General features: G+C 32.3%; 2 protein-coding genes across 3 annotated transcripts in view; one reads left to right on the top strand and one right to left on the bottom strand.

The window, feature by feature from the left end:
* LOC109545185 (GTP-binding protein Rit2) overlaps positions 1–3,711 on the top strand; it is a 6,389-nt gene extending 2,678 nt beyond the window's left edge. Inside the window, exons 2-4 of the mRNA XM_048667197.1 lie at positions 216–342; positions 461–668; positions 1,052–3,711. Coding sequence (XP_048523154.1) covers positions 216–342; positions 461–668; positions 1,052–1,284 — 568 coding nt within the window. The 3' untranslated portion in view covers positions 1,285–3,711. The remainder of the gene's footprint in view (positions 1–215; positions 343–460; positions 669–1,051) is intronic.
* Positions 3,712–4,277: 566 nt separating this feature from the next.
* On the bottom strand, positions 4,278–7,969 carry LOC109545990 (adenosine deaminase-like protein). Of its 2 annotated transcripts, none has more exons than XM_019916829.2 (5): positions 7,836–7,969; positions 5,148–5,661; positions 4,936–5,088; positions 4,758–4,858; positions 4,278–4,506 (listed from the first exon to the last, which is right to left on the bottom strand). In XM_019916829.2, the coding sequence occupies exons 1-5, from the start codon at positions 7,929–7,931 to the stop codon at positions 4,303–4,305; spliced, it is 1,068 nt and encodes a 355-aa protein (XP_019772388.2). In that variant the 5' UTR covers positions 7,932–7,969; the 3' UTR covers positions 4,278–4,302. The 2 variants fall into 2 exon arrangements, with proteins under 2 accessions (XP_019772388.2, XP_048523153.1); XM_048667196.1 differs by lacking the exon at positions 7,836–7,969 and adding an exon at positions 7,743–7,827.
* Positions 7,970–13,130: the final 5,161 nt, after the last annotated feature.

Here is a 13,130-nt window from a genome sequence, read left to right as displayed (position 1 = left end):
CTAAGTATGAATAATCACTTGGCGCAATAAATATTTACTTTTGAGTGGATTTTAAAAGACCATATTATGCACATCTATGTAAGAAAAAAAATCCACATCTATGTAAGAAATAACTTTTGTAAACAATGCAATGAGACAATACAGACATTAGCAGCTCGTTTCTTGCTGAAAATTGCAACAAATCTATACCAAAAGAAAGTAACCATGCACGTTACATCCATGCAAGTTGTGCAAAATATGAATGTTAATTTGTTGTGTCCTTTTGCAGAAGATTCTTACCAGCAACAAGCTGTAATTGATGGTGTACCCGCACTTTTAGATATTTTAGATACTGCTGGACAGGTAATTATATATGTTGACACGAAATTATTCAAACAGTTACAAAGTTATTTAATAATTTGTAATGATATTCATAGATGTTATTTGATTGATCAGTATAGAATGTATTTTTCGCGTTTAGGTCGAATTTACGGCGATGCGTGACCAATACATGAGATGTGGGGAAGGTTTCGTGATTTGCTATAGCGTAACAGACCGTCACAGTTTCCAGGAGGCATCTGAATACAGGAAACTTATCCAAAAAGTACGCGCTTCTGAAGACACTCCAATAGTTCTAATAGGCAACAAATTCGATCTTCATTTACAGAGAAAAGTTACTACAGAAGAAGGTACGTTCATTTTCGGCTCCATTTTTTGTACGGTTGTCGCAAAATCCTCAAGTTACTGTTGTAAGCAGTTAATATTCATAACATTCTTTGAAAAATGTGCTTGAAAAGATATAAATAACACTTTTTAGTTACGAACGATAAATTAAACCAACACAATTTGGTGATTTTTTAAAAATTTGACTATTGTTGATTCCTGATTGATTGTTTGACTATTAGCTAATGATTAAAATGCGAATGACTATTATGTATTTCAATTTTAATAATTTAGTTCTTCAAGGATGTTTTAGAGGATAAAATTGAGAACACCTTTTTTTTCTTGACACTTCACACAAATCAATCTGAAATAAGAAAACTGAAATCACGGATGGCAATGTTGATTGTAGGTCAATTTCTGGCTCAGCAATTTAATTGTCCATTCTACGAAACTTCGGCCTGTTTGCGATCATACGTGGACGATGCTTTTCACTCTTTAGTCCGACAAATTAGAAAAAAAGAGGAGAGTTCAGGACTATACAGCAACGAACGAAAACTTCGACGACACAGTAAATGGTGGCGATTACGAAGTATTTTTGCGCTGGTTTTTAAACGAAAACGACCCACGAATTCTAGTTCGTAAATCTTTTTATGACTGCAATATCATTTTTTTCCTGGTAAGAACTCGTTTTGAGGATTGGAGCTGTGGATCCGAGCTTTCAATTTGATGATTTTCTTTGAGATCTTTTGTTCATTGAATTTCTTGAATAAAATGAACGAAGTATTGACACGAAAAAGAAAGTGACGTGAGGATCCAACAGTTTTGCTTTTAATGCTTGCTTGCTAAACGAAATCTATTTTAACATTCCTACGCGAATATACGATCTGAACTGCCATTTTGTTTAATAGAATTCTTTTTACCATATAACAAGCCTGTTTCCTGCGTCGATATTTTGAAGTAAAAGTTGGTTTTGAAGAGCTAATTACTATATATACACAATATAAATGAAAATCAAGAGTACTCTCTTATTAATAAAATTGTAATAAGTAATCGTTTAACAGTCCTTTTAGGATTCGCAACAAAGTCTTAATTTACGTAATTTAGCTATTCGTGAACAAAGGCTTTTTTTACTTGAAAGTGTCGAACCTTGAAACGTAACTAGTCAGCTTTAATAGTTAAAAATCTCATTATATCAGGGAGGCTATCAATAGTCCTTCGACTTGAATCGAATATGTTGTTACAAAAGCAGTATGAAACTCGCTCCAATTATTTTTCGTAGCCATTAGTAATAATAGAGCTTGTAACTTGTAATTGGCCGTAGTTTAATAGGAAAATAATAGCATTTTATTAATTTACATTAAAATTTCGTTAAAATGAAATGTTTCGACCAAAATATAAAATTGTTACCAGTAATCAGAAAATGACCATTCTGAGACCAAAAATGTTGCATTTGTATGTAGGAAAAGTATTACGTAACTGATTCTTTTGGTATTATTAGTTTTAAGCATTATTAGAAGCGGAATGAATTGTACGAGCTTTAAATATTAGCTTAATAACATATAATGATAGGAATTGTCTATGTCACTCTTGGTTCAAATAGGAAGCCGGACAAACATTTTAATTAACTGAAATGAGGAGCCTTTCGTGTGATTTCGGTTGTGCGTGCAGTTGTTTTGAATTACATCCAACGACATAGACAAATGCGTATTTTAAGCTGAAAATTAAAATGATGTAATATAATGTATCATATTATGATAAAATATTGCTGTTAGAGAGGTTTACTGATTTATTTTTATCGTTTTTATTTGTACAGTACGTAGTTTATAAAGATTTCGTAAGACAAATTTCACTTTTCTAGTCATTTATGTTTAGAGGCTTTATTGCGGTTAGTGATAACAAAGATTTATATTTACAATTCTTATTATTTGAGGTATTTGCCTCAAGAAAAAAGATTCGATCGGGTTGTTGAAAAGATTGATATTTAATTGGGAATTGTGTAATCTGGTAATCCCACAATATAACTTAGAAACCTATTTTCGATGTAGATGACTTAGAAAGTTAATATTTCTAAATAGATTTTCGCGTTTGAACTACATATATGAAGTAATTCTATGGGATTAATAGTTTTTTTGTTTATAGAAAATAGACAAGCAAAGCAATAACAAATCGAAAATCTTATAAAGTCAAACATTAATTTATTGGTTGCAATTGCAAATAACTATGCCGTTTAAGAATCCAACAGGGTGTTTAATTTTGCGTTGTACACTCGAAATGTTCAATCACATATACCTGATATCATTTTCAATCAGCGAGATTGTCTTTTGGACATAAGGACAATCATTTATATGTTTATTAAATGTAACAAAATGTGTTTGTTGCGTTCGATATATTTTTATGTAGAAGTAAACCCGAAGTTGTTTTATCAGGAATGTACGTGTTTAAGTTTCAATTTTTATTTTTATGCTTTTATCACAGTGTGACATTCAAACTGTAGACATATTAAACATTTATCCATAGCTAAATAACTCTTGGGATGGTTGATAACAGACGAAAAAATGATTAGTGACTTTTATAAATATGTTTCGCCCCTCTTTTAAATGAAATAAACAGCACTGATTACATTTTTGTGTTTACTTCTACAATTATTGAAAATCTCGCCTTTCGCATTGTGTTTTGTATCAGTTTTGATTGCAATCTAACTAAATGTAAGGTAATTAGTAAAATAAAATAGGTGAGACAAATATTAAGCAATAACCATAGAGGTACGTTTCAAAAGAACTGTATAAATATACCTTAGAATATTAAAACTGTTGAGTGGTTCTAATATTAGGCAAATACGTATATTAATTATGAAATTGAATTAAACAGTTATCAAAATCAGCTTGAATGCAATATTTTGTTGTAAAACTCTTTAGTTTATTAATTTTTGTTGCCTTTGTTGCCAATCTGTGAGTGACTATGTTTTATCGAATTGCTGCTAAGTATGTTTATCTTAAGTCATAGTTGTTGAATGCTAGTGCGCGCACCATCAGGTGCACTATTCAAATATATTTTATCGGTTATAAACAATTTTTTGCATTGTGTTTTATTCCAGATGAAAATTTTTTCAATAAAATGGTGTATTCGAATGGATAATTGCATGTCAACTGTTATCAACAGAGGCTATAAAACTTATAAACTCTATAAAATAGTAGCTGTTCAATAGCACATTATGAGAACTTAAAAAATGCTTTTTAGAAGACTAACAAAATTGCTAAATTGATCATTTCGAAATGCTGCATTTTCATAAATTTTCGATGTTAATGTGTTTGAACCGCCTGTTTTTTGAAATTTGTAAAATGCGCCGGAAATTAATGGAAAATTAAGAAATTTGATGATCATTATGAAGAATAAATGATAAATGTATTTGGTTGTGATGGAGCTCAAATTGAAATAATTTCCGCAATTTTTGAAAACGAAGTACTGGAAAATTATGTGCATAGAAAGGAAGATTGAAGATTTATTTTGTACTTTAATTTGATTTTTTACATCGTTTAATTCTGGACAAGTTGCCATGTAGGTATATTAAAACCATTAAGAAATTAAGTTCTGGAATAAGATGTTTGACTATTCCAAGGCAAATAAAATAATTGGTGTTATTATTATGAAAAAGTTTTATTTTCATTTTATTTCCGGTTTAATATTCTTTGTCTTCCACTGGTCTAATGCCAGTTTTAAAAATGCCTTTTCCTCATTGCTCGCAAAGGAGTACTCGATAGAGTTGTTGCATATTTCCCATAACTTCAACTGGCTACATTTGAAATTGTCGTAAAGCAACTGAAATTCATTTGATAGTGTTGTCTTGAATACTCCCTTGTCGTCGGTCTGAAATATAATAATTTTAAGAAAAATTTGTTAACTTGTAAAGGAAGTAGATAAGTGCTATGAATGCAGCAATTCAAATGCTTTATTGTCGGGATAAAATGAGTCTTAAGGAGAAATTAATATTTTCTTCGATTTTAAACTTGCATGCAGTTTTTGTTTTAATCATATCACTCTATTTTGAGGTAATTGTACTGAAACACCCTGTATGGTGTAGATATTTGTTTGAACGCAAAACACAAAAAAATACTCACTGCAATAGAAAATGGTAGCTGTTCCTTAATCCATTCTTGAACGTGATGTTTATCATATGAAGTCGCCGATAAACATATTACGTTGGAAGTCATACAACACTCTAAATCGAAAATCACACATTTATCGATAAGTTCTTTTTATCTAGTGCCTATTTTGTATCTACTAAAGTTTTCTTACCAACTGGAATGTTTTGTGCTAGATACAATTTCCATATTTCCGCGCTACCTCCATAGTTGGGATGGAGGAACGTGCCATGGCCGAGTCGATCCGGATTGAATTTCAATATTTCAAGAACTTCATCGTCGTTTTTCAGTTCCGCGCAGTGAATTGCTTAGGAAACACCAAAGCATATTTAACTAGACCTTATTGGAGATCGAATGTTACTCTACCTGTACGCAATCCGTTTTCTCGAGCCTTCACAAATAAATCATTAAAAAACTTCCCTTTAGCAGGATCTCCGCTCAAATCTACCCCTTTAATCAAATTGGGGTATTGATTTTTGTACTTGATAATCACATCTAAAGTTCTGGCTTGTTCCTCTTTCGCCTTGCTTCTGTCCAACGACAAAATAAGCTTGACCATAATTTTAGAAGATTCATTTTCTTGAATGGCTTTGATAACCGTATCAATGTACTGATCTAGCGACATGGTTTCTTCGGAGCGTGGAGTTGTTCTCAGTTCAAGATAAACTACATTATCTTCAGCAAATTCTTCGATAACACTCCTGGTAGCCTCATAGAGATTTTCCATGTTATTTGTTGCTTCATGGGCAATTTTGAATACGCTGAATACTTCCTTTAAATCGGTGTTGATTGTTTGGTATTTGTCAATAGACTCTTCGAAACATCCTAGTTTCTTCAGAGTGGAACTGCTTAGTGATCCGTTAAGATGAGCGTGTAATTCCTTCGAATAAGAATTTGAGCATCAAGAGTAGGGTATTTTTAGTTCATATTCAAGTATTGGGGCACATATGTGGAAGGACAAATCGGGATAAGACAACTCGAGGTATGTTATTGAAGTTGAAGATGGAAAGAGATTGCGACAATGAGGCACCAATATTCTTCCTGGTGCGACGAGAATCTCATTTATCCTTCATATAAAGAATATGGCTCAGTACGCGGGATGATGAAACAAGCAAGTGCAAAATCTGAAGATCCAGGGTAAAGCTGTTAAACTACTGAAGAAATGGCTTCTGTACACTAAAATCGTATAATTGCCTCTCGTTACGTCTTACAACAGTAGAAAAGCTCTTACGAACAGTGTCGATAGTAACAGCGATAATGGCAATAAATTGAAATGAAGATGGTAAAGTAACTCCTAGACCTAATTAGTTATTTTTTATGCTCAACATTAAGAGGATATAATGAAGTATTGGGTTTGTTTCTTAATTATTATCATCTGAAACAGCGAATGAAACTACAGACGAAAATTTTTCAAACCGGTTTCCATTCCCTTTAAATTCATACACACATTCCAAAATATTTGTTTTGCATTAAAGAAAACCAGAAACTTTTTAGCAGCAGACATTTTTCAAAAACATTTATTTACCTTCACACAAATTGTAAATACAATATTTTTTGTAAAAACAAGAGTTTGACCATTTTTGAAACCGTGTGATAGTGTATTTATGGTTTTTGTAATCCCTCATTTTCTCTTTTGATTAAAGGCAAAGTTTTTTTTTAAAGACTGTGTAGGTCAATTCTTTGGGTATTTTGTCTACAGGGAGTTGATTTGATGAATATTACTCTGTATTTTTTAACGTTCATCTTCTGGATTTTTATTTCCTTTATTTTATGACTAGTGCTTTCCTTAACTATTTTATCTGTATTGTCCAAAATGTCAAAATGATGTAGCATTTCGTGTCCATGTTTTGTTAACGCATTTTTTTTCTTTATTTCACTATTTCTCACCTGTATTGTTATTGTGTATACTTTCCTGACTGTGTTTCAATTCCAAATCAAATTAGTTTCTGGGTTTTAGTCATTTATTGTCTCTATTTATCAATCAAAATACGTTTCGGTGTATTTTTTTACCATCGTCAGTTTTTATGTGTAGCGTTGTTGCAGCTTTAAGCCTTGGCATTCATTTGGCTGCTTTAAGCCTTGGCAAGCATCAAATGCTACACATAAAAACTGATGATGGAAAAATACAGCGAAACGTATTTTGATTGATAAATAGAGACAATAAATGACTGAAACCCAGGAATGAATTTGATTTGTATTTTTATTTACACATATTTTATTATTTTTGTTTAATTCGACCCGATATCCGGAGAGTCTGTTTTGTAGGAGATCTAATGACGGTTTAAACTTTTCATTTTTTTCTCATCACTCATTTTTTTTACCACTCATTGAGTTCTTTTAAGAAATAAAAAACCTGCTCACACTCTTATGTGCCAAGTAAGCGGAAGAAGTGGTGGGTAGTATGATGTTTTAAGCAGATCATATTAAGTTAAAGGCAAATACAGACAAGCAACGTTAGAGATTTAGAAAATTTGATATCAGGAGATTAGAGAAGTTTAGGTTGGTTTTCTAAATTTTATGGTCAACGTCTGCTTAGGATCAGATTGTTTTAAGCCAGAAGCATTTGGCTATTTTTGTAACGTTGATCTCTAATCTGAACTCCATGTCCATGTCAAGATATATAAAATATTATTATTTGCGTTATTATATCAGTTATTAAAATTCTGTGTTATCTCGAACAATATCCGGTTCTTGAGGGTTTAAATTACGCAAATAAAACTTTAACTGCAAAATCCAGAAAAACGATCTCCACTTAAAATAATTGACATTCTAATAAAAAAATGTCCATTAATCTCATTCACATCAGAGAACATTGAAAAAAGTATTCCTCTAATTAACCTCAAAAATGTAGAAACTCCTTTAGGTCATCATTTAGCTTCGTAAATCTCCACGAGTTGATGTTAATCACATGGTGAGCCTACTATTCGTCTAGATAATAAAGGTTCCACGCTCTACACTTACTTGTGCAAACATGCCAGATAAAGTTTCGGCCAGGTTTGTTGATCCAATTAAGTTTGAAAGGGGGCTAGAGGAGTGCTATTTAAATATACTCACAATTTTGGGAAGTTTACGGCAGAACGACTCCATTTCGACGGGTTTTGAAGTTGAAAGGCTGGCCTTACAAACCGATTTGCAAGTTATGTGGAGCATTACATTTGCACTATGCGGCGAAGTCAATTTTATATTTTTTACAACGTTTGCAGATTTATCCAGTCGATTTTAAACAGTTGACGCGAAAAAAGGGATTCTAACGTAAAGCACAAAAAACTGCGTGTTCTAAAGACTGATCAAAATGCATTGGTAAATCTTTTTCGAAATAGAAAAAAAAACGATTGAGATTTGAGAACAACCAAGCAATGATTCTAAATTGCCAAGTTTCATACCGTCATTAGATAGGTGAAATTATTTTTGAGTTTCACTTGGCTTAATTATCAAATTTCGCTTTAAATATGTTTTATTGCCTGAGAAAAATTTATGGACAAGACTGAACTAATGACAATAGTTTTAAACCTCTACATTAACGAGGTCTTTTAAAATCGTCACTTTAATTGTCATGTTAAACGAAGATTTTGTTCTTCTGATTCTAAAAAAAGTTTCAATTTAAAAAAATTCACCAAAAAAGTGTAGTCATGATTCTTAGAAAAAATGTCATTAGCGAAATACAATTTGCATTTCATAAAAAACTGCCCAACAAAATCAACGTTATACTCACAAATTTGGACCCAATTTGGACCTGGATAAATTATGATTCCTGCAAGGGATTCTATTTCTGTTTGAAGCATTATTTAGTGCAATTCGCTTCCGGTTAGTGAGTGTTTTTGCAAAAATCAGTGCTTTCGATAAATTTTTTAAAGGGTGGCAAATGAAACACTGCAAATTTGGTGAACGTTCCACATGCTCACAGTTGAACAAAAAACATTTTTTTAGAGTGGGTTTAAAAAAATTCAACTTGTTGGTATTGCAGTGATAAATGCTTTTCTTTGAACCGATTAGCAAAATCTAAAGCTTATGCTGAAGTTAAACTCTCTCGCAGTGGACTTTCGAAAATAAATTAAATATACCAGGTTGCATGAATGAACAAAACATTTAAAAGTAAACTTCACTTAGTTGCAAAATCTCTAGAGTCACTGATGCTGGGCAATTGTGATGCATCTCTGTATATTGAATTTTTGTCTTAAGTCGACTAGGATGTTTTAACTTCAACACAAGCTGAATATCGTGAAAATCCGACAAAGACCAGAAAAGTTATCGCTGAAAGACCAAAAAGTTGATTTTTTGAGACCATMCTGTTAATAGAAGAAATKACCTRAAATTCAAAAACTATTAGAGCTATTTGGTCCATATTTAAACTTYTGGTGTGGAGRCACTTTATTTGTCCAACTAGGAGCATATCGAAATTTTGCATTTTATCACTTGCCACCCTGTAGAAAATTTATCTGAAGTGCTTAATTTTTACCAAAATACTGACCAGCAAAAAACAAATAGGGCTAGACAACGCTTCAAACAGAAAGCAAATCGCTCTGAGCAATCAGAATTTATTCAGTTCCAAAGTTGGGGCAAATTTGGCTGTGCAATGTTCATTTTGTTGAGCCGTTTAATTAAGGATTATTCCGTAAGTACGTCATACGCTAATTGGTTTGAAAGTTTTCAGAAATATGTAGTTAAAAATCTACAAATAAACTTGAATAAAATAAGAAAAATCTAAAATAAGAAAATATGTTTTAAGACATAAAACAACAAATGTTGAGAATTAAATCGTTTTCAAATCACATTAAAATATGCTTTAATGTCACAAAAATATTTCAATTACTTTTACACAAGCACCGATACAAAACCTAACAGATGAAACAGTAATGAACATCACAAAAAATCCATCAAATTGTTGTAGCATTTAGCATTGTAGCAAAGAACTGCAAGTAGGGTTGTGCTATAAGGAACGGATCGTGATGGTATCCATTTGGTAAATATGTATAATAGAAAAACGGTCGAATTTAGATAAGATAAAATATATTAGTAAACTTGAATTTTTGGTGAACTTGAGCCCATTCGATTCTCTGCTCTCTTAATAAATGGCAAACTATTTACTGTAGAAGTATTTACTGTAGAAGAAATAAAGCAATAAACTAATCGATTGATGACTTTGATCGGTTAAAAATCGATTAAAATTTGTAAGTTTCATTTACTCTCAGCAACCACAAGCAAAACCCATTCACCCTGCAAATGTGTTACTGAAATATTTATTGATCGAAAAAATCTATTCACTTTTAAAATCAAATATATGAATATATGTATTTACTTTAGTATGTATAATGTAAAGTTTCAAAATATTCGGTTAAATTTAATTTCCTCTTTAATCTAATTTTTACTTGTTTGGGACATATTGAATGTAAAAAGTATTCTTTGATAGAAAGTTAAATTATATAATGCCAAATGGAAATGTTAGTTTGATGTGCCAAGAGTTCCTAAGGCCTTTAGTCGATCTTCGGAACCATAGATGGAGACAAGTGTTCCGAACTTGGCCGGAGATTTTGATGCAAAGTTGTTCTTTGTTAGGTGGAATCGCTGACGATTCTCCCATAGAATAAACATGCGCAATATCGCTAGTCTGGTGGCCCCGTCGTCCGCTTTCGAGGTGATTAATTTACTGATAAAAGTTCGGCACTGCTTGCTGTTTAGTTAGAGTTATAGTTTGGTTTGTTAGTTATGTTGTTATGTTTTAGTTATGCGCACTGTTATAATCCGCGCGCCAAGTACATGCTGAGGCAAGAGAACAACGCTGATTTTAAAATTTAAACGAATTTAAACTAATAAATTCTGCAGACAATTCCATTAGAATTTTTTAACTGTTAAGTTGCGTCAATTGCAAAATTAGTCGCTGTATTTAATGCTAATGCATTAGTATTTTACGTTTGCTGAGGAAAGAGAAAATATTCAGAAATATAATTTTCATATCAAATCATATCAAACTCTAACAGGGATCAAATTAGCATTTGCAAGAAAAACACCAATAAATGACACAAACACAACAACAAAAAATGTTAAAGCACAAAATTTTACTTAGAATTTGAAAATGAAAAAATCCTAGCCATAATCCATAATATCCCTCGTCGAATAAAAATATGCAAGAATAGCATAAAATATAAATCAACAATTTTGCACGAAAAGCTCTAAAACTTACCGAAAGCTGCATCGTTCCACCTGCAAAGAAAGACCAAAATATGTTTAGTACAGAAGGAAATTTGTTCCAAACCATTAAGAATAAAAAATGTAGAGAATGCATAAAGCTCAGTTGCTTTTCGAAAAATTAAACTCAGTTCAAACTGAAGAAGTTGTAAATCAGAAGAAATCCATACCAGCTTTCTGCAAGCTGGCACCCCATCCTCCATTATCTATCGTTAATGCTCAAAAGGCCCACACGGCACTTAAACACTCGATGAAAGTCCACTTTGAATTGAAAACTTTAATCCTACCGCACACACTAAATTTAAATTACTTAAACTATACTTTTTATACAATAACGCGATCCACACTACATAAACAACGCGTGACCTGTTGGAAAGCTGTAAGAAAACTCTAATTAGTGAAAAATTACATTTAAAAAAAGTGACTTGGTGCACCTGAAAAATAGCATCTTAACGAAATATGTAATGGATTTAACACCATACCGATAGTTCAAGGTAGAAGCAAACTTGCCAAGCGAAAAACCTAGAAGCTTGATTAAAAACTACAGATAGTTTCAAAATGGACCATTATTACTTATTCATAAGGTACCTAGGAAAGAGAATATTAGCGAAAGAAGCAATAAATATCCAGAAAAGGCCCTATGAAACCTGAACGGTTGAAAGCTAGCTATAAAATAAACGGTTATTAGTAAATAGAAACATTTTGTACAAAAAGTAAACATGTTTTACTTGAAAAAGTTTTCACATTTACAAATTAAGTAACCAAATGAAATAATAAAATATGAATAGTTCAAAGCAGCAGAAAAGTGTTTAAAAAATTAAGAAGTAAATAGGAAACAAAAATAAGTGGGCAGTCATTTGAAAAAAGATTATTTAGGGCAGCAAAGAGAAAATGGAAAATAACACACTTTTAACGAAAAGCTGATATATTCACATGCAATAAACAATAAAAAATGCAATTATTCGGACGGATTCCAGCCCCTGAAATTCCCTATCACGAATCGTTCAGCAAAAAAGAATTTGTTTAAACTTTAAAATTTGGAAAAAACAGCCCGAAATCTAAATGGTTTCGCCAGGATCACAGGCAACGTTTTAACGTGCTATCCTCCAATAATGCAATAAACAACAAATAGCAATAAACAATAAAAAACTAAATTATTTGGGCGGATCCTAGCCCCTGAAAATCCCTACCACGAATCGTTAAGCAAAAAATAACTTGTTTAAATTTTTAACACACAGGTGATTTGATCACCTGTACCAAATGTATACTTATGCATTATACATAAATATATACAATATACCATAATAATTTGAATAACAGCGCAAAATCTGAATGGGTTGGCCAGGATCACTCACGGTAAAAGTAATACTTAACTTACCAAAAGCTGTCAACTAATGAAAGCTGATGGTCAACCGTTCGCGCTTAAATGGCACTAAAATGGTACTTTTATCCCGTTAATGAACAAAAAACCGACGACCGATTTAGTGCTTTGCCCATAATAGATTGAGCTAAATGTTCAGCTTTCCGATAAAACTCGACGAAATTAAGGTGTTCAATATATAAAAAACGCACCGAGCTACAGAACTTGCATAATGATAGAAGCGTTTGCTCGCTGGCTCTTTGGGTGACTCATAGTATTGCTATGCTGTTCGATTTCAGTTTGTTTCTCATTGACGATTTTCAAGAAATTTCCAGTCCACGATCGAACTGGTTTGGAAATTTAGCGTGAACAAAGTTACTTTCTCGGGTAAAGATAAACGAACATCGCCATTCATGGGGCGATTTTTGAATGCTAAATTAAATACTCGCTCTCCTATCAACCGTTTGTTAATTGTCATAAAACTTGAAAACCTTTGTAGCTTGTGATATATTGTGAGTGGCTGCACAAATTTCCAGATCATCAGAATCAAAGTAAACCATTCGCAAAATTTGTCATGCTTTGTGAATGCTCCACTTTGATTGCACTATTAAGAGCGACGGAAAATTCGCGCTTTTACTTAACGGCAAACTTTCCTTTAAAAATTCATAACTTCCCATTTAGAGCAAGCAGCAACTTGAAACTTTCACACCCTATAGAAGACTCATGTGGTTAACAGTGCTGTGATGTGATGCGTAAATGTGATCCTAGCAGAACACCCTTTTTTTACATAGTAAAGCAGTCTACTG

Source organism: Dendroctonus ponderosae, unplaced genomic scaffold (assembly GCF_020466585.1).
Source record: "Dendroctonus ponderosae isolate FM_Combo_2020 unplaced genomic scaffold, Dpon_F_20191213v2 Dpon_F_20191213_6, whole genome shotgun sequence".
Taxonomy (NCBI): Eukaryota; Metazoa; Arthropoda; class Insecta; order Coleoptera; family Curculionidae; genus Dendroctonus; species Dendroctonus ponderosae.
This window is presented reverse-complemented; position numbering and strand designations above follow the sequence as displayed.

Coding starts and splice junctions, on each gene's coding strand:
- LOC109545990 (XM_019916829.2), bottom strand. CDS start 7,931: ATGCTCCACATAACTTGCAAATCGGTTTGTAAGGCCAGCCTTTCAACT. Junction 5,089..5,147: donor AGAAAACGGATTGCGTACAG/GTAGAGTAACAT, acceptor GTGTTTCCTAAG/CAATTCACTGCGCGGAACTG. Junction 4,859..4,935: donor AGCACAAAACATTCCAGTTG/GTAAGAAAACTT, acceptor TTTTCGATTTAG/AGTGTTGTATGACTTCCAAC.